At 35.1% G+C, this 22,483-nt stretch overlaps 1 protein-coding gene across 2 annotated transcripts; it reads right to left on the bottom strand.

The window, feature by feature from the left end:
• Window positions 1–920: 920 nt before the first annotated feature.
• On the bottom strand, window positions 921–22,218 carry LOC131801660 (acetyl-CoA carboxylase-like). Of its 2 annotated transcripts, XM_059120560.1 has the most exons (16): window positions 22,056–22,218; window positions 21,669–21,958; window positions 20,852–20,896; window positions 20,554–20,681; window positions 8,989–9,355; window positions 8,577–8,865; window positions 5,673–8,506; window positions 5,339–5,610; window positions 4,351–5,275; window positions 4,120–4,290; window positions 3,344–4,037; window positions 3,084–3,277; window positions 2,617–3,027; window positions 2,207–2,554; window positions 2,011–2,145; window positions 921–1,942 (listed from the first exon to the last, which is right to left on the bottom strand). In XM_059120560.1, the coding sequence occupies exons 1-16, from the start codon at window positions 22,201–22,203 to the stop codon at window positions 1,808–1,810; spliced, it is 7,386 nt and encodes a 2,461-aa protein (XP_058976543.1). In that variant the 5' UTR covers window positions 22,204–22,218; the 3' UTR covers window positions 921–1,807. The 2 variants fall into 2 exon arrangements, with proteins under 2 accessions (XP_058976543.1, XP_058976544.1); XM_059120561.1 differs by lacking the exon at window positions 20,852–20,896.
• Between the last annotated feature and the right edge of the window lie 265 nt (window positions 22,219–22,483).

Below are 22,483 nucleotides of genomic sequence, written 5' to 3'. Positions count from 1 at the left end.
GTTTTTGATTACCGATAGATATTTAAAATTCTATTTTCATCCCGAACCCAAAAGGCTGTAAAAATAGGTTTGTCTGGCTACTTATCCTCTGGGAATTGCTCAGTAGCTTCTATCTGAGAAAGTGAGATATTTTTATTATCTTTTTGAACAGTAAATATGGAATTCCTGCAAAATCTTGTAAGCAATCAACTGAATCAGAAAAAAAGAAAACTATTTGGGGCTTACGTTGAGTTTAGGGGCTATGACCGATTGACCTGAAATTTGTATAGCTCCCAAGATATCGAAGTCCGTTATAAAGTTTAGAAAAACTATGGATCGCGCAGCCCGTGTTGGGGACATACCCCAGAGGAAAAAATGTTAAGCCCCGGTCGAAGCCCGGCTACTTAAAAAATCTACAAATTTTATCAGTTATAAAAAAGTGAATATGATCCGAGCATAGCCCCTAACACAACATGCTCAGCATTTTTCTTATATATCATAAATGAAAAATTGGTTATCATACTGAAAAGTTGTATATTCTTGCAGTTCTAGATCAGAGCAATTGTATACAGGTAATTTATTTGCCCCACTTAAAAAAAAAAAAAAAAAAAAACAGTACAAAACATGATATTACGTTATTAAATTTTGTCATGGTGTGATAATGGTATATTAGGAAAAATATTAAAATAACTCCAAAAAGGAGGAGTAATACCAGGACACCTTTTTGTGAGGACATCAACATTAATTCGAATGGATTTCGACATCAAACACACACACACTATGTCACATATAATACTGTACCGCATATGTCGCTCCAAAATCGTATTCTTTCTTCAATTGAAATAAAAACCTTTCTCGTGTTAAATATACTATAATAAAATAATTTAAAAATCTCAGTATTCAACAAGGAGAGAACTACTTAACACAAATCACACAAAATATTTAAATTTCTTCATGATTTATTTTCTTTTATACAATTTCCATATATTCTTCATAATTATCATTCGTTTTACCTGAAAAATGTCTTATTTATTTCGTATTTCTTTACAGCTTATCTAAAATAAAAGTTAAAAGTAATAACATATGAATTTCTTGGCTTTTTAAATACATATATAAACTAATGGAAAGTATTTCATACTTATAAACGTTTTCATATTACTACAATAAAAAATCGTTAATAAGTTTAAATGAAATGAGAAAATTATATAATGATGTAGAGACATCAACATGCGTATATCTAAATTTAACTAAATTATGTGAATTGACAATAAAAAGATTAATCAAGACAATGTGCGTCGTTAGCTAGAGCTAGTTAGGTTATAGGTTTTAAACCATCACCGACTATGGAGCCTTTGAAGCAACCATGGTCTTTCTGAAGTTTTGTCCCCATCGTTTGTTTTTAGAGCATTTTAGCTATTTTTTAAATTCAAATTCACATGTAAGAGGAAAAAATAACAAATGCAGCATTACAAAAAATGTCTTAATTATTCGAAAAAAGTATTAACAAAATAAGAGCATATTGTAACTTCACAATAATGTTCTAATCTTAAAGAATATTAACACAATATTATCTATACATAATAGTCAATAATATGAGTGTGGGTGGGGTAAATGGATGGATGAGTAGAGCGCTTGAAATTAGTTCGCTTATGACATGGTGTTCAAATCGTTGCCCTTATTTTTGCTATTCATTAAAAGAACATATTGTGAACTGGGATGTGTATGTGAGGTGGTTTAGAGAAAATCTATGGTCATTAGCTTAATATTTGTTGAACTGGTAGAAAAAATTCTGAGGTGGCATATTTGTCGAATTGTTCGTTGAACTATATCATCCTTGATTTCCGCTAGGTTGTTGTTCGTTTAATTGTAATTGGGCTAAAGTTCGTACAACCACACCACGATTAACTGGTGATAAATTTTGACACAGGCCCACTACAGCATCTAATGTAACATCAGGACAATCCTAATAATTAAAAAATTAAATTTTAGCATTAATATTTGTTTCTTTTAAGTAATAAAAACTTTGTTTACCTCAAGCATTTTGGTGATGGCAGAAATTATGGCATCTTTGCGCACTGCATTTATATTGCCCGATACAATGGAATCGGGTTTCAATTGTTCCAAATACCATTGCACCATTTCTTCGTTCTTATCCCAAATGTAAGACTGAAATTAAAGTTAAATAAATAAAGATGTCATATTGAAAACTATGTCCATGTTAACATACCTCTGTTGTTCCCTTGTCTTCGACCAACCAACGTCTCAACATTTGCTTGGCCTGACCCACACTCAAACCTTCCTGAGCATGGATAATTTTCTTTATGAAGGCATCTTCAAGCAAAAGACGTCTTAAGCGCCAGAACAGCCATGTGCGTGATTCGCGCCATGGTACAATTTCATTGATGCAACCCTTCTCCAACATACGTTCGGGCGTGTCATGTAAATCGGCAAAGTGTACGGCCACAGTATGATAAACGTGTATCATCGCCTCGATGCGTTCCTTTATTTTCTCATTAATTTGACTGGCCTTAACCTTATCACCAGCTGCCAAAGCTTCATCCATTTGTTTTTTCAACTGATAAAGAGAAGAGTTGAAACCCATTTCCATTTCGAAAAATTTTACTATTCGTAACTTACCCCAATGGTTGTGGGATCCAAACGATGTATCGTTTTGACTAGATCCTTTTCTTTGTACTTGATTTCTACAATGCCCTCCGGTTCAAGGACACCAGCCCTAGCCTCTGGATCGGCATATGATTCCATATAACGGGGATTTATCAATGAATCTAGCACGGCCCATGCACCACCACGCAACTCAGCATTGGGTGGCAAATAGATGAGAACAGGTTTTTTGTATTCACGCAAACCATCGACAATATAAGCGCCAAATTTCACAATTTGTTCATACATATCCTTCATGCCACCGGAGAAACCACGCCAATTGGCAAAGATGATCAAGGGTAATTCTTCACGGTCAAAATCTTTAATTGCCTGGGCAGTTTTGTAGGATGAGTCTGGATACCAAACCTGGCCAGCTTGTTGTAATGTCTGAAAAGGTAAAACGTTGTACTTTCACACACCTTTATAAAAATTACAATTCTAACCTTAGCTTCAGAATCCAAATTGGCAGGATCGGCTGGCATCTCAACTTCAACAGTGCGTGTCTCAACAGCAATAACACCCACAGGTATGCCACCCAAACGAGCGCGACCAGTGACCACAGTTTTGGCCCAGGGAGCCATAATTTCGCTCCAGGAATCTCGATCAAAGAAACCATTTTCCCATTCACTAGCATTAGCTGTTGAAAACCCGAGTTTAATAATATTCCACACATTTACAAAAACAATTTTTTCTTCTCACTCACCAGGATTAACTCTACCAGCCAACATCCAACGTGGATCGTAGGGAGATTTTGTGGGCATAAAATCAACCGCTCTATTTATTCTATCATTGGGTGTGACAATTGGCAAATCACCACCGGTATAAGCTGGCATGTAAGACAACCAATCCAATATAGTGTAGACACCATCCAAATCCAAAGCTTCCGTTTTATGCGAAACACCATTGTTGTACATAATCTGAACGCCACCCAATTGATTGTTGGATGCATAAACCTTACGACCCAGCAATTTGTTCAGAGCAGCATAACCAGTTAAAATGATGTGGGAATTATCGATTTGTATGACACGTTGTCCCAGACGCACCAAATATGAACCAATGCCAATGGTGCGACATGTTACCATGGATATTGTTACAATTTCATCGTATGCCTGTGAGGTCTCACCGGCAATTAAACCGGCATAACGTAGATTTTCGACACCCAAACCATCATCTTTGCCTATGATATCGGTAATTTTGTATCTAGGCTCTCCTTCATCTTCGATGAGGATGGCACGCACCGAATTTAAATGTGCCACTTTACTATAGTCTTCGGTGGTCAAGTATAAATACTTGAAGCCCTTTTCAGGTTCTTCGGGATCTTCCCAAGCTACACGGAACATTGACTTAACTTCTTCAGCCAAACCAATACGAGCACCACTGTTCACAGAAATGTAAATCTAAGGAAGGAAGACAACAAGGAACAATTTTATATAGATACAGATCCAGCTATAGATTTATAAAGCCCGTCACTTCACTTACCCTCGGAACTTTTCTTTCACGAGCCAATTGTGAAGCCTTGTGGAAGACAATATCTTCTTGTATGCCAAATGAACCAATGAAATAGGTTAAATCGTTGGCAATGACAATCATTTCACGACCCTCGGGATATTCAGGTGTGGCCAAGATTATACGCCAGGCCACCATACCGCACTGTGTATAAAAATTATAATAAGTGTCTAGCCTTGATTAGAAACATTGAATAAAACTTACAGTATTCTCTCCCGGCAAACGTTTCATTTCCACCAAATTATCTCCTTCCAAAACCAACTCTACACACTCAATAAGAATCTTTTCGGGTATACGAACATCGACTGTTGGTCTTGCTTTTGAAAACTCCTTCCAATGACGTTCAGTCATTTGACGGAACATATCGGGAATGTCATAAACATAGGTTGTGCCATTACTTTGAGCTTGGAAGCGTTTTTGCTGGAGGAAATCTTTAGTCATATAGGGCGTGGAAATTGGCAGTCCGTGTAAGGAACCTAATTTATCACCATATGCCTTGAACTTAATAATGCCCGTGAGAGGATCAGTCTGTTCGGTATACATGGATATATCCAAGAAATACCCAGAATCATTGGCAATGCACAAGCGAATAGCTTGTGTCGATGCCTGGGGCGATTGACGAATCAACATTTTCAACTCAGCCTGCAATACACGCAATTTCCACAATCTGGGACCATAACGCATAATCATTTTTGTCACGGACTCTTCAATTTTGGCAGGATCCATGATGACCGTGGGAACAAAGTTCAAGAATATGTGATTACAATCCGTACGCTTGGCATGAGGATGTGAGAATGCAACTTCTAGTTCATCCATGGCTTCAAGTAGAACCCGTTCACCTTCATTTTGTAGGTACTCAAATGAAGCCTCTTTGGTTATCAAATCGGAATGGCGAATAATCGAACGGATAAAGAAACGATAATCGGTCACTTCTTGACCCTGTGATACCTTTGCTCGGCCCAAATATAAATGCATTTTTTGATTGGCAGTTGGCAAGGCTTCGAGATCATATGTTCTCATACGATTCAATTCCAGTTGGAAGGCACAGGCCGGCTCCAAATGGCGGTATATGCGATCTTCTTCGAAATTATCACGGGCACGATACGTGAAGAACTTGGGGAATTGACGCCTATTCCAAAAAGTACATACAGTTTACGTTTACATTCAATTTATTGCAACAACATCGACTTACTTCTTCAATGCTGCAAAGGTGATTCGACGAATGCGCCTTTGCAATAATTCTTCGCGGTGTGTTTTACAATAGTTGCCGAAAATCTGGGCCATTTGAACATCATCCATATCTCCGGTTTCGCGAACGGCCACACTGATGATATGTATGGGTTCGGTAGATTTGGCTTCTTCGGCCGCATTGGCTCTTGTAATTGGATCAGAAAGTGATACATTAATTGAGGTACTCAAACGGCCATCAGACATGGAATCCACAGCATCAACAGCCTCCAAAACCTAATGGAAAATAATCAGTTAAAGTTAAATTCCTTCACTCCAATCCCCATATACCTCCTTACCTTTGCACTCACAAATGCTGGTGATGCCAAATCCTCAAGCAAGTCCAATATTTCGTCAGAATACATTTCGAAATGTTCAAAGGAATCGAATGCAGACATGCAGCCGGTACGCAAGAACGTATTACTAACATTCTCGGGGCCACCTTCAACACCATCGTGGGACATGCGTGAATAAAGGCGATTTGGATGGGCAGTGGGTAATAGGAATTGGAAATGCACCAATGGCAAACCACCGGACAATTCCAAATGTTGTAAACAAGTCAACTCATACGATGTATAGGCTCTTCTTACATACACTTCCAGGGCAGCATTGCATACCGCGCGATTGGAGTGATAGAAAAAGTCATGCAGAATATCAAAGATAGAAGTTTCCGAGAGGATCAAACGTTGTAGATTTTCCGGATGGAAATCATGACCATACATATCGACAGCTGAAAGGAATATAGACTCCATTTGATTGTGTCTAAGTTCATAGGCAGGTTGATGGGCTGCAATAAGGACTTGGCGGGCTCGTAAAGCTACACGAGAATGTTCGGCTCGATTCAATGAGGTCAATTCGTTAAGTGTATGAGCCAACTCATCAGTTAGACCAGGTTCATTGGCCCACAAATGATCGATTAGCAAGGTGACGAGTAGATTCTTCTTGGCCACTTGGGAATGTGAGAAAATTGTATTAACCACAGTTTGCATATCGTCTTTATTACGTTCCCTAACCAAACCCACACATTTGTCATAGTGTCCATGTTGGAATTGACACTCTACATCGTAGTATTGACGTAGCAGTTCATGGACAGCTGCCTTCATGCGTCCACGTATGCCGTTACGATAGCGTTGCACCAATTGAACAATGCCCTGAGTTGTAAGGAAGAAGTGATCACGATCGGCTCTCTTTTGCAGAGTGGCAGCATGGAAGTCAATAACACTGGCAATCTGTTGGGAGGGAAACTGGGCCAACACACTGGTAATGTTTCTTTCATACAAAGTCATGAGTTTGCGTATCTTTTTCTCCACCGAAATGGGTATTCTTCCCGATATGGAAGCAATGACTTCTTGCAGCTCCAACAACGGCAAAGAGGGATCTCTTAAGCTTTGCATAAACTTCTCAATGACATCACGCAAACGTTGGGCATTGTAGGGTTCTGGTAAACAAAAACCGGCTAAAGTATTTTCCAAAATGGTTTTATATGTATTATGGACACGGTTTAGTTTCTCTGGCACTGGAGGATTTTCAGGTTGTGGGAATTGTCCCTTATATGGCTGCGCTTTGGTAACCAAAGATGGATCATCCAGCTCCAAATGTCCCAATAGAGAACCAGCATCTAAAACAGCACCAGGTCTCCTCACAAACGAGACAGTACCAGCTTCTTGAGAAGTTAAGGTCATAACCATTTTCATTACTTCAATTTCCGCATATGCTTGGCCCTTATTAACGTGGGCACCATCTTCGACTAGTAGATTAACTAGTTTACCAGCTGAAGGACTGCGCAATAACGAGGGATCGTTTTCCTTTTCGAATACACAGGTTTGATTACCGATGACAATGCGATAACGGTCCACCTCCTCTTTCATGTATGTGGTAAAGGAAGCACCATCAAATGACAGCAACATACCACCATCAGACAGGCGATGAACTTCCAATTCCTTAAAGGAATTGTTCATCAACAAGAAGTAAGTATTGGCACCACTCTTGGCAGCCTGAACCTTGTAACGTATACCGCCATTGATGAGTTCCACATCAATGACATTCGTCAAAGTGTTGGCAGCCTGAATTTGACCCTTTTCCAAGGATGTTTGGAAACTGTTGAAAGCCTCTGTAATTTGTCTATCAGCAATATGAAGAGCTCCACACATAACACCCAACAAAATGTCAGGTTTTTCTGACTGCACCCGCTCAGCAATCAAAGCATCCAACCAGGCGGTATCGATGGTGTTGTCCAAAAAGCTATTGGTTTCCAACAACGTAATCAGGTACTCTACAGTGGTTCGGAAATCACCACGAATGGAAAGCTCCTTAAGAGCGATGACCAAATTCTCCCGAGCCTGTTGGCGATTTTCGCCCCATGAGAAACAATGACCGAATTGAGAATCGGCAAATTCATGAAGACCACCTGAAGCGGCAACACTAAAGTAACCCCAAACATTTTTACTGGAACGGAAATTCAATTCCTGTACTGTACCCGAACTGGGCTTAAATCCTTCGTCAGGATTTTCAGATGTAATACGGGCGGCAATGACGTGGCCCGAAGGACGTGGCTTGTTTGGAGGATTCTCGAAATCAATGACCGACGTACCCCAGGGAGATTCTCCATAGAGTAAACGAATGTCTTTCAAGCGATACAAAGGTATACCCATTCCAATTTGCAATTGACAGGCGGGAAGATTTACGTCGGCCACCATTTCAGTACATGGATGCTCTACTTGCAGACGAGGATTTAATTCCAAGAAGAAATATTTTCCCTCTGCATCGTACAAATATTCGACGGTACCGGCACTTACGTAGCCCACCATTTTCGCCAAACGAACAGCAGCCTTTTCCATATCTTCGAAAATCTCTGGATGGGCAACAATAGCGGGAGCTTCTTCAATAATTTTCTGATGACGTCTCTGGATGGAGCAATCACGACCGAAAAGACTTATGGCATTGCCATACTGATCGGCCAATAACTGTACCTCTAAGTGGCGAGCACCACGAGCCAATTTCATGACAAAAATGGGAGATCCCGGAACCTCAGCTTGTACTTGTCGGAAAAGGGCGGGGAATTCCTCGGCAGTATCAACGCGACGAATACCTTTGCCACCACCACCTTCGGAAGCCTTGATCATGACAGGAAAACCTAAAATAAATGAAAAATTTAATAATCATACAAAGTACTTCCACCGTGTCATTTATTCTTGAAGACATACCAATCTTGTTGACTGCCGCTAAACCTTGTTCCACATTGCTAACGCAACCACGGTTAAACAGTTCACTGGATATTTTGATTTTCTTGCCACTGTATTGGGCTTTCAATTCTGAACCGGACCAGGGCAACGTGGGAATGTCTGCAGTCTGGGCCACAATGGAGGAGGCAACCTTATCACCCAAAGCCCACATAGCTCTTTCGGGTGGACCCAAAAAGACAAGATTTTCTTTGTGCAACAATTCAGGTAGTTTTGGATTTTCCGATGCATGACCCCAACCAGCCCAAACAGCCTATTTAGGAAGAATATAACAACACATTTTTTTCAATTCATTATTTTATTGAGTAAACAAAGAACATGCGATTTCTTCAAAAAAACAAACTTAAATTAATTAGCAAATATTTGTACTACTCACCTGTACTTGAGTACGTAAAGCAATGTCAACAATCAATTCCACATTGGCGTAATTGTTGTTGTTCGAACCTCCGGGAACTGGGACGTAATGATCAGCCATTTTAATATATTCAGCATTTGCCTTTAAATCTTCCGGTGTGACCATAACAACAAAACGAATAGCCCGTTCATTTTTGAACATTTCATAGGCCCAACGCCGAATGGAACGCATGCACTTGACTGCTGCAATGCCATTGTTGGCAATCAAAATGCGATTGATGACACGAGTTCCACCAAATTTTTTAACGAATTCTTCGGGAGTTGCAATATGAAAATCACGATCCTGATAGCGATCTTGGCCGAGTCCTGTGCCGCGAGACATACTCGGTCTAAAGGAAGAGGACGATACAGAGATAAAAAGGTGAAATTAGTTCGTGTTTTTTTATATTAAATGGTACAGTCTTGCCAAGGTGAACAAATTTTTCAAATAAAATATTTGAGTTTATATTAAAACATATTTAACCATGTGAACCTCATTGGAATGTCCACTATATTGAAGTCTTACTTCTCTAAATTTTTTTTTTTTGGATTTTATGGGTCTTCTTAAAGAATACCTTATTTATTTTAAGATGACTTCAATCATCGACCATTTTTAGTTTTCCCCGCTTATGTAGACTATAAAGGATTTTTGAACGTCCATCTAAGACTTCTTGGCCTTAAGAAAACTACATGTTTTTTAAAGTCAACTTTAATGCATTCATCGTGGAAATGTGAAAATTCTTTCTACTTGACATTCCAGGAATATTTTAAAACTATGCTGCAAAAATAAATAGCATTGAATCCATTCCTATACTTAATTTGTTGATAATAATGATTTTGGTTTCTAATTAACAAATTTAATTATTTGAAGTCTGTGACCGCCAATTTAGGTCTAGAATCTAGAAGTTTACAAATTAAATATATGTAAACAAGTCTACCTAAAACGATTGCGAAAGGAATTTTATTCCAAGGCTTAATCTGGAAAACTTCCGTTAATTCTTAAATTAAAAATATCATTCAAGTATCATGTTTTCATTTCCAGTTAGAATCCAATTATTATTCTCTGTTGTGTATGAGACGTCAGTTCATTGTATTGTATTGAATTCGAGGTCATTTTTTTGTAGTAATTACTCTGGAATTATATACCTAGCTTCTAAATAATTTACATACTATTCTACTTAGCTATAGAACCGGAATTTAATTTGGCTGCTGTTGTCGTATGTGAAATGGAAATTTTTGACATTTTATGGGTTTTGATTGTTTGAGGTGTTTTTTTTTTTGCATTATTATGTGTTTTAATTAGGGCTATTAATAAAATAAACGAAAAATCAAAAAAAAATATTGGATAGGTAAGTAAATGTTATAAATTTTGCTGAAGATCCAACTCATATCGGAATATTTACTCCAGGAGTGACAAGAAATTTTCCAATCCTTGTGTCTGAGTTTTTTTTTTCGTATCCTACTTCAACTTAAATAAATTGAGTTATGCATTTCCATAAGTTATAGCCATAGATCTCCAGGAATTTGTTAAAAAAATGGAAGGCAATTGAAAGGACGTAGTAGTATAGGATAGGATGCGGAGCTATGCAACATGGTGGATCTATACCTGAAGTTGAGGGTTGGACTCTTAGGATAAAACTATTTGGTAATATTGCTTTATGACATAAGTGCCTACATTTTTTTTATGCCATCGTACCTTTCCCCTTTTAAATTATGAACATTATGTTCTATACCCATTATTGGTAGAGTTATATGTACAATTTTTTGGTTTTGGCGTTTTATAAAATTAAATTTTATTTAATTATTGATCGCGGATAGTTGCAACTTGGAATTCCTGTCAACACCAAAGTAAACAGCAATCACAGGTCGTGTTTAGCCCGAAAATGTCAAATTTAAAATAAAGTTAAATTTAATTTCAGTTAATTGGAGCTATAAACATTTGTTCTGTTCCAGAACCTGCGGTTTATAAGTTAACCAATTTTTCCCTTTATAATATCGAAAAAAATATTGCTAAGTAGTACTAATTGTTTTCAATTATTCCTTGATATAGGAACAAACACTTATTTCATTTGAAATTTTACAACAATGACACAAAATTATTTTTAATTTGGTCCATTTTTAAATATATATTTCCTTTCCAGTTTTCGAGGAGGAAGTAGCTTCCACTGCAACATTTGACTTTTCTAGGCAAGAAACATTTTCTAGAACAACAAAAAATATGCGTTGTTCCCCAAAAATTAACACGATTTACCAAAATTAATTATTTATAATATGAAGAAGCGTTAATAATTCATTACGGTAATAACTATGTATGTACATATGTCTTTAAATGTTCACAATAAAAGGCAACAACAATTACCACATACTATCGATTTTTCAACACTTTTCACGAAAACACTTTTTAACAAATAACACACCAAAAAATAATAATTAATAATTTTCGCCTTAGCAGGTGGTCAGTGATTTCTTGTGAATGTCAATATATACAATTACAAACAACTGTCATAACTCTCTTATTAAAATTGAACAAAAGAAAAACTATCCATTCAATCTTATTTTATGAATAACCGTTGCTTTCTCTTCCAATATATTAACAGCCTAACAGGCATTATCGAACTGTCTATATGCCGGCTGTCGGACATTGAGAGGCCCACCATTACCTTTTTTCACTGAAACAACGAAAAGAAAACACGCGACGCAGACATAATAGTCGGCAGCTCAATTTTATGTGCATAATACTTTTACGATGAATTTGTTGACAAAATTATATCAGATAAAAGGTTTTGTTTTAACAAATCAAAAAAGTATATCGAAGGCACTCCACCATACACTCTATTAGATAGGACATATGTGTGTGTGTTTTGGTGTATGTGCGGCGTTTGTATATCTGTCAAAATGAAATTTTTAACTTTTATCACAAGTACAAAAATAGAGAAAAAAAAAAAAACGATATTATTGAACTAATCTTCTACGACATTTAATTAAAAGTAAAGAAAATCCAACTAAAACAACAATACGAAGAAAATAGAGAAGAAGAGGCAGAAACGAAATGAAAACACAATCATATGTTCACTGTTTTGTCAAATAAAGAGTCTCCTGCTGTACAACCATCCACCGCGCACTCACTCGCTGTTTACTATCACCATATGAAAATATAATAGAGATAGCCTTTGCTGAACTATGGCAAAGAGAGATGTAATAATAAATAGAACAAAAATTCACAGCACTATGCGAAAAAAAAATAAATATTTAAAATTTTGGGGATTAGTTGAGGAGATTGTTTGTTTATAACGACATTGTGAAAAAAAAAAAAACTTTTAAGCAAAAACTTGGAATTCCTCTAAAGACAAGAAATTTTAAATAATTGTGTTCAACGTGTTTTAATTTACACTGACTTTTTATGGCGAAGCAACCTAATATTATTATTTATCTCTCTTCTTTTCCCCATAGTAGTTTGTCATTGCATGAGATGAATTATTCTAATCTCCCTTTTTAATTTTGTTCTTTTATTTCTTAAACATTTGAAAGGGCCAAAATTAATAGAAATTTTGTAAAAACAATATTATGAAAAAATTAAAAATATATTTAGTTCCATTTCATTTTTATTTTCTTTAAAAACGAAGAACAATTGTAATGACATTACTCCACGGTCACTAAATTTTATTTGACAATAAGCATCAGCTGATTATATTTCCCCACCAAAATGATTCTCACACGATTCTGATTAGAATTAGACCAATGCAATTATCGTTAAAGGACACATATTAATTTTGTTATATTTAATATAAAACGGAGATGCCCATTTTCGAATGCCAATAAATATAAATTTTTAACTTGTTTAATAAACTAAAGACTATACATATATGGTTCGTTTTGATCGGAAACTACATTTCTTAATAAAAATAATGAACAATTCAAAATCTCAAAGTTGAACAATTTCAATATTGACACGAAACACTGTTTCACAAATTTTACATTTCAACGTTTTACATGAAGTCTTTGACCAGACATAAATTCTAATGGAATAAATTTAATAAAAAAAGGTTTTTGAGAGCAAAAGCAGAAAAGATACATGTTCGAAACTAGATAAAATTATAAGGAATTGGAAACATTAGAACCCATTGTGACCTACAAATACCAATTTTTAGACACATTCGTGAAAAAATGTGGCAAACCGCTATGTGGGGCTATACAAAAACGTGAACCTATACATACAGTGTTTCGGCAACGAAGCTAGAACCCATTAGGACACACAAATACCAATTTTTAGACAAATCCGCAAAGAAATGTGGCAAAAATCATCAAAATACCGTTATATGGGGACTATACCAAAACGTGGACCGATACCAACCATCCTAGACACATAACAAATTGTTCTGCTAAATGTCGACGCTCACGTCAAATAATGTAAATCGACTTAGAAATGTATGCTGATTATGAATATATATACTTTATGGGGTCTACGACGAATATTTATGAATTTTACCAACGGAATGACAAAGTTAATATACCCTCCTTTCCAAGGTGGAGGGTATAAAAATGTTCGTAACTGCGATTGTAAGATTTAGAAAAAACCCCAAAAAATGTATTTTAATGTATATAAATTAATATCACCAGACAAAAGCCCAGGGAACCTTCGAAGATTAGTGGCTCTTTCGAAAACTATGGTATTCCCTGACTAATCCCCTGGCAATTTTATTATATTTTCCTCCACCTGTCTACAAACTGCAAAGTAGATGTTTAATCGTTTATATATTTTATTCATACTTAATTGGTTTTCGAGAGTGATCAATTGTCTACCCAGTAAGAAATTAAAGATCTGAGAGATCACATATCATCTATTCGTAAGTATATAGTGATAGAAACGTTGAGAGGATGTCACTACGTCTTTAGGATGAACTGTAGTAAATAACGTCATTTTTTCCTACAGATCACCTGTGGAATATTTTTTTATGCCAGTGGACCCATAATTAAGATATGTGAACCTGGCTTAGTGTCAATCTCAACAACTTTCTCTTCTCAATAACTTCCCCCTTTTAATTCTCCACCATTGTTAAGCTCAGTTTATATAAGACTCACAATCAATATCAAATATAAATGGAATTTAACCTTTCCAAATAGAACATGTTTCAATTCTAGAAATAATTTTTAATAAGAAAGATTTTTAAAAAAAAAGCTTTCTAAATAATTATTTATTTTAATTTGTGTGTGGTGGAATTTAACCTTTGCGGTTGTTTAAATACTTGTTTACCTTTCTGTTGAATATTTACACTATCGTCAATATCATCACAACAAAAAATAACGAATACAAATTGATGACGTACAGAAAATAACACAAATTGGTAAGATATTTAAGAAACCACAGAACGAAAGCGCCAATAAATAATACTGCTTCATACAAGAGCCCACCATAGTGACCAATCAATGTCATGCCATTAGCAACGTCATAGAGTTGAATGTTATTGAACTTTTTTCGACATAGGTAGCTGTTCCAAAATTGTTAAAACTGTTATAAGGTTATTGGTTGGTTTCGTCTGTAATGCTTTTGGTCTCATGTATTGATGTATGTATGTGTGAAATTATTTTAGTGGTGTGTCAATTTAATTACTTGAGAGTTGGTGTGGTGCCCGTATTTGGTGTCAAATAGGTTTTATTGGAATTTTGATCGACATTATTAGTGGGAGCCGGAGGAGATGTTGGCTGCTGCTGTTGCTGCTCTTGTTCTGTCTGACAGTTATCCGCCATAGATATGTTGACATCAGGTAGAGCTGTTCCATTGCTGGTTGCTGTTGAGGATGCAGCAGATGCATTTGTTCCGGCATTTCCACCATCCGGCTGTTGGTCGCAGGTTTGATCAAGAACAAAACGTTTGCTAGCACGTCGTTTCAACATTATGTTCCAAAGTATCACAAAAACTACCAAAAGCATACAAATTAGGAGAAACACTTTTTTTCTACTCGTTATGAATTTTACATTCGGAATATTAGTATACGTGTTTTTTATTCAAATGCAATTTTATGAGATTTTTGTTTCTACAACAAATAACAAAATTTATTAATACACAAAACTAAAAAAAAAATCCAACAACCATGAGAAAAAAACGCGTACGATACTAAAACAACATTGCCATCGACAAATACAAAATTTTTGACCGACAATAATGAGGACATGAACAGACAACAATATCGTTTTAAGCTCACTACACAAAACGTCGTTAACCAAAAGTCAGAAAACCCGCTAAGACGTTGTAATACCAACAAATTCCGAAATACTACTAAGCCAAACCGTGTAGAGGAGGAAACAACGTTAATACAAGACAATAAGACAGCAAGCAATCGTGATGACTCCTCTGTCAAAATTCTGCTCTTTCTCTCATTTAACAGCAACAACAGCAGTTGTAGGCAACAAGAAATACAACAACACAACATTTGCGCATTGAGAGAAAGTGGTAGCGGACAGGTTGCCGCCAACCAAAAGAAAACAAGTGTTGAAACCGCATTTTAGGCCGACACGACCACAAATCTAACAATGTTTTTTTTTTTGTTGTTTTCATTATTTAAATACTGATGCCGGACTTCGAGATTGTTTTTTTAAAAAACAACAACAATAAAAGCAAAATTATTAAAATACATTTAAAAACCTGTCCTTACTCTTGCATTGGGTTGTCATCAATTGCCTTAGATGACGTAGCAATGGTTAAATGTTGACAGTTTTACATTAATTATATCTCTTGGGACGCCTGGCGATGAGAGCACAATTCGAAAATGAGAGTAAAATTTCATTCATAGTTTTTTTCCTTTTTGTTTACATTTAAAGATAATTTTTTTGCAAGACAATTGTGTATTTTAGTACAAATGTTGGTAATAACAACAAGTGTTGATACAATATCTTAGTCGTAATGTTTGAACCCAGAAGTTCGTACAATTCGAACTGATACACTTAAAGTAGAAACGAATTAAATTTTAAATACCTCGAAATGTATCGGAAAAAGGGATTCAGAGCAGTTTTCATGTTAAGGTCACGACAATGTTTAAGGGTCAGGTAAAACCCTACTAAGATAGAGCAAAAAAGAGAGGAAAATATTGATTTCATGTGAAAGTTTAATTAAAAATTACTTGTTTCTGCTGCATTTAACTGCATTGAATCAGCACTTTTGGACAAACACAATCAAACTTCATTATGGTGATCGCCTACAGAATATTGAATTGTAAAAACAGGTGATTACTTTTCATCATGAAAAGAAATCGGAAAAGGGAAACTTTTTTCATTGATTGATTGCTATTCTTCTAAAACAATTTCTGTAGTCTGTATTAGGTTTTGAACCGAAAACGATAACACTACTGTGGTAGACGGCGTGTGTCTAACCTTCAAAAGTAAAAGTTGGTGACTTACACTACAAATTAATGGATTAATGTATATGATTGCCTTGTGCTTTCCAACATTTGGAAATCTGAAGACAACATCTGCCCTGACAACATCTTATGTTAATCGAATTGTCAAGCACTAAATGCAGTTCAGTCAGTGACAGAGATAAAATATGCTTTTAAGATTACAACATTACATGTATAGTACAATGGACTACTTTTTGCTTTTAAAAGGTAACAAACAGTTTAACATCTAGTTGGATTACTAATAATCATACAGAACTCATAAGTCAGATGTTGTCTAAAGTGATTAAACTTCCTCCTATATATTATTCCTCCCTCACTACAATTACATTTTAAGATTTTCATTCTATGTGTATGAACGTAATAAACAGAGGTCTCAGAGATGGACTACTGGTGGCGGCAGATCGCATAACAGTTAGGAGGTTCTCGAAATATGAAATTTGAATTATCTTGTCCTTTTGTTGTGCTTATTGGCGATACGTTTTCAACGCTGTACTGTCTGATCATCCATATCTTTGTGAAAATTATTTAAAATTTTATAAAACGTTAAGTGTTCGAATGTTCAACTCTCTCTCTCTCTCTCTCTCTCTTTCTCTCTCTTCATATGCTATCAAGATCTCTTCTGACGTCCATTTAACTGTAGCAGGAATATTCCATGTGCTAGGACCTGTGTAGACCCTACATTGAGAAATCATTATGTGACAGTTTTCTTTTAAGCCGCTCGTGGTCTATATTCCCTATGTACTTGTTAAATATGGCACATGTCATTGACGATAGGCCCTAACGAATTGATTGTACAAATATCCGCACACAGTACGCCTTCCAGAAATTATTATTGACCTCAATGATTCTTTGAGTTCATTAGTTTTTATTTCATTTATGTTAATTTCACAGTTACATACCCCACAAAGGTTCTTGAACGGTTCCAGAAATATCTATAAATTGACTACTCTAAAATTATATGCTACAATATTCTTATTTTAAATCAAATTCAGCATTAAATTTCACAAATAACTGGCATTCACAGAAATTAATTGGAAGTTGTTCCATACAAAGTAGTGATTCTACTGTTTGTATTTTAAGCAGTCCATGGCTATTCTTCAAAAATGCATACATGTGCATACTCAGGGGCATTATTAATGTCAAAGAAGTAGATTAATCTTAGGATTCCGTTTAACACGAAAGTTGTGTTTTGCCAAGGCGTAAAACGCTATTTTGCATCTCGATCACATCTTTTGCATTAGAGCGTTGGTGTAACGTTGAGTTGGTTTATATATTGAAACAATGCTTGCATTTCCTATTTTTCATAATTTTATTTTTAAACCATTTATATACATGTTTTATTATTTAACAAACTAGCTGATGTATTAAATTCTGTAGCTCGTTTTCAGTTTCCTACTAAATTCTCATTATGATGCGGATCATGACGTGTACGCGATCCCTACGTAAAATGAGGTCGCCCCGCAGTCGGCAGGGGTGGAAATGTGAGGCGTGGGAACGTTCCAAAAAAGTACAACATATACAATTCAACAACGTAGATTTTTGTTATTGTATGTATTGTAATAGTTATATGTGCAAAAATGTAAACAAAATTAAATTCTATATTATTTTAATTTTAAAAATGTAAATTTTTGCAACCTATCTTATTGAATTGAAAATAAAAAAACGGACAATTCTAAAATAATTGATTTTAATGATTTCAGCTGTATATACAAATCTTGCAAAACTTAAATTAATTGTTGAGGATTCAAATACATATACGCAATTGTAGAAAACATGAGAAGTACGACTCATTAAAAAAGCGGGGTCATTTTTCCTTTACAGCAAAAAAAAAATACTACCATCCATGGTACAATGATATCAAGGTAGGGCAATGATACCATATGATTTCAATTTTTTTATTTTCTTGGCTTATTATGTCATCTTTATTTGTTTATGTATGTGTTTTCTTTTCAATAACAATAAAATTGTTTAGAAAACATTCAAATTCGGATGTTTTCAAAATGTTTATTTCATCGTATGCATCGACAAAATCTAGAGTTTTTGTAGCGAAATAATCCTTTGGAGATATATAGAACCTGGTTTTGAAAATAAGTGTTGACCTTTCATTCAGTTTTCGCGGTTTTCAATTATTTATTCAAAATAAATGCAACAAGTTGTTTGATTTTGTTATTGTTTTGATACTATTTCTGACATTACAAGCCAAACAGGTAGACCTCTATACTTGCAATTTTTTCAAAGTTGACCTACCTTCTCTTCATTGTACCATGCTACCATCGATGTTGTTTGGTTATAGTATAACAAGGTTTTTTTCTTATAATATTTTGTAATAAGTGAAATTGTTATATTAAAAAAAGTTGATACAGTGGTCAAATTTGCTGGGGTTTGCTCATGGTATAATTATTACAGGTAACAGCAAGTCCCAGCTGATTTGACACTATAGTAATATTAGTGTCAAACTCGTATTAACGTTTTGTGATTTAATTCCATTTCTTGATATACAATCGGTATACCCTTTTTGATATAAAATTTCACTGCAGGGAAATGTGAACATATTTTTTTGCCGTTGTACTTAACAAAATGCCAAAGGCGATGGAAGGAATGTAAGGAGGAAATTTTTAAGAGGAACAGCGACACCACTTTAGATAATATATTCGTATATTTCATGTTTCCTAAAATTGCAAAATGTAGAATACATTATCTATGTATGCTCTCTGACACTTGTATTATTTACTAAAACAAATTTGTATGTGGTTGTTGTTACGATTGTTGTACAACAACACTTGTTGTTACCTGTATTATTCTACCATGGGGTTTGCTGTCAGCTTGTAATAAAATGCAAATCGTGGCATTAAATTTTTAAACATTCTACACTTTTTTATGTTATTAATTATTTTATTTATTAATTTAATTTTCAAATATTTGTTAAAGTCAATTATGGGAACCCAAATTTGGTACATTCAAAGTACGAAGAAAGTAATGCATTTCAAAATAAAAAGAAGAATCACTACTTCACATAGGACAATAAATTTCAATTTGTTGGATAGAAATAAAACTGATGTAACACAGGAATACGAATTTTTCAAATTGTAGTGCGAGGTATTAATAATTACTGTCGCTCTACTCAAAAACTTTTTTACCGGTTTTATTACCGGAATATTGTAATCTATGAACTCTGCACCTTGAAATCGCCACACTAAAAAATTATATCCCATATTAAGAAAATCTGGTATGAGTGCACGTATTATTTTATCCCATAGTACTTGAACATATTTCCATCAAAAAGTCAATGGCCGTTAATAATATCCATCAACAGTATAGCTAAAAAGCAAAATGCCATCAAAATAATTTGAATAAATGGGTACTTTACATGATCTTATGAATATTTATGATTTCAGCGACGTATCCAAAAATGAGTGTTGGCCCAACTAGCAAAAAATTACTTTTCCGTGTAAAATGCTACATAAATAATAAGTAAATCTAACAAATAAATAGGGTTTACATAAATATTCAATTATAACCCCTTTAAAGCTTCCTATTTTTTTTTTTTTTTTTGTTTCCATCAGTAAAAAAGTACCTAAATATGAATATCTAATCCCCAATTTATTTTCGCTACATGTTGCGCAGCACTGACATAATATTTATTGTATTTGTGAGAGAGAAACGCTCTCTCAGAGAATAGTTTGAGAATGTGTATAGTATGTATATGGGATTTACCCTAAACAACAGAGCAAAGAAGAATATGTATACAAACCATACATCGTATGATGTTTGTTTACGTTTTGCATTGGATGAGGTGTTTTCATACGGCCGGCGGTCGGTTAGGAGGAGGTTAGTTGGGGCTATATAAAAATTTTGATTTCATTATTTTATTTGAGCACTTTTACGCTCTCCGACTGGGATCAGTGAATGACGACGAAGAATCTGTTTCAGAGATTAACAAACAATTCATGACTCTAGTTAGTCTGGAGAGTGGATTTGTAGAAAGAAATTCATGACGCTATCTTGCCAATGTTTTTATAGGCGAACAATCAGCGCACATGGCATGCTTTTTGCCGGTGGATCACCTGTTTTTATTTAAATACAGTATATATGGGTGACCAGATAAGTATGGGGTGGTTTAAGTTTGTTTTCACACTGTTGCTATTTCATGAACTTACCTCAAACGTTTACGTTTCTCCGATAAATCACCATTCATGCGTTGACTGTCATTTTGCATTTTTTGTGGGAATTCATCGCCTGATTCTCCAGCCTCATGACCATTGGTTACTTCATTTTCATCGCCGACCTACAAATAAGTGCAGGAAAAAATTAGTAATGCATTTAAGTTTCAAGATGTGCGTTAACGAATTTATTAGAAATGTTATTTAAGTATTAAAATTGAAATTGAAGTTTAAAATTGAGAAAAAACCGTTACCCTAGTAACTTATTATCATGAGATTTTTAAATAAAACGTACCTCTTCTACTTTTTGGCCATTGAAAAATTTCTGAATCAGGCCACCCTGCAATATAATATTGGAAATTACTTCACGTTTGAATAAAGTGTATGTAGGTATACAATAGTGGAACTTTAGACCGAGTATTGAACTATAGATTTAAATATAATTTGAAGTTAAATGCGGGTTCAAACCAGAATACAAAAAAAAAAAAAAAAAAACAAACAAAGCACCAGATTTACATAACTGTGAATGCAATTCAAACCATCTGGGTCTGTTGATTTAAGGGTTTACGTTTACCCTTTTCATTCTAGGGAGTGAAGTGGTATCCTAAGTGTTGAGTGGCGGTTTTCAGAGGCCAAGCTTTCAAAGTGATTTCATCGCCTTATCCTATTGCATAGTGTACGATGATTGGAGAAATATTTTTAGCTGGATCTTAAACTTCCATGTACCGGATCCTTCATATTCCTATGATGGATAAAAGGTTCAAGGCCAAGCATTTTAAATAAAAACATGTATTTATCATTCCCAAAGTAGCACTAACGTTTTATGGTTAGGACATTAGCTATAGTCATTCAAAAAATTTCAAATGGGCTCTTTATTTTTACTGTATTTAACACACTTAAGAATTTATTGAAGTTCCCAAATCCCCACGATATAATGATGAGGAAGAATTTTGATTCCTCTTAAAAAAATACACAAACTTCTATTGCAAACATGCTGCATTTTATGTTGGTCTATGTTACGTGATAATTTCATAAGTCCTATACTCTCCCGCGGAATTCTTTCAAATAACAAACAATTCACATATATAATTCCAACAACATCATATACTTACCAAAAAGCTAGGCCGTTCGTTGTTCGAATTGCTCATCTTGATGTTATTGTTATTCAAAATTAATCTAAGATTATTTTTTGTATCACAATTATCCAACGTTTCCTGTTGCTCTTCTTGCTGATGATTATGATTGTTTTCCAACTGTTTATCGTCGAGATTTAAACAATTGACACTGTCACAAATCGTATTGTGATCGTCGTCTTCTTCCACCTTAAAACTATCACTGGAGAATTGAACTTTTTTGATGCGGCCAGATGAGGCTGAAGAATTTAATTCTTTTGTACAATTTTCTGAAATGAATGGAATGAAAAAAAAAAATAATAATAATGAAATTAAAGGAATAATAATTCAAATGGAAAATAAGTTCAAACAAATAACTAAAAGTACCCTGAGACGGTTGTGGTGGTGGTGATGGTGGCGGCGTTGTTGCTAATATTGATGGTGATTTATGAATATAATGTTGCTGTTGGCGTCGCCTGGCGTAAGCCACTAATGTTACGATGAAACTGAGTGTGATTATCAAAGTTAATAACATCTGGAATTATTAATTTGTTTTGGCACAGAGAGAAGCGAGCTTGGAGAAAACAAGCTACGTCGTAGAACGCCCTTATTGGTTTTGCTGTTGCCTGATAGTTATAAAAAATCAAATTCCTCAAAGTCAATTCAATGTTGTTGGGAGCTTAGGTGAAAAACGCCAAAAGCATTTAGTGTAAAACGATTCATTACTTTCAGATAAGCCAATTGGAAGCACGCGCGTGTATGTGTGCGGGCGCACTGATCTGATGATTGCGTGTGCTTTTAGATGATGATAATAG

The sequence above is a fragment of the Musca domestica genome, unplaced genomic scaffold (genome assembly GCF_030504385.1).
Source record: "Musca domestica strain aabys unplaced genomic scaffold, Musca_domestica.polishedcontigs.V.1.1 17, whole genome shotgun sequence".
NCBI lineage: Eukaryota > Metazoa > Arthropoda > Insecta > Diptera > Muscidae > Musca > Musca domestica.
Note: the sequence above shows the minus strand (reverse complement) of the source record. Positions and strands in the feature narration are given on the sequence as shown.

What these genes read in the sequence shown, in the direction of transcription:
- LOC131801660 (XM_059120560.1), bottom strand. Translation starts at nt 22,203, where the DNA reads ATGTTATTAACTTTGATAATCACACTCAGTTTCATCGTAACATTAGTG. An exon ending in GTGAAAGAAAAGTTCCGAGG is followed by an intron (nt 4,038 to 4,119) that starts GTAAGTGAAGTG and finishes TTCCTTCCTTAG; the next exon opens with ATTTACATTTCTGTGAACAG. An exon ending in ATTTGGATTCTGAAGCTAAG is followed by an intron (nt 3,028 to 3,083) that starts GTTAGAATTGTA and finishes TTACCTTTTCAG; the next exon opens with ACATTACAACAAGCTGGCCA.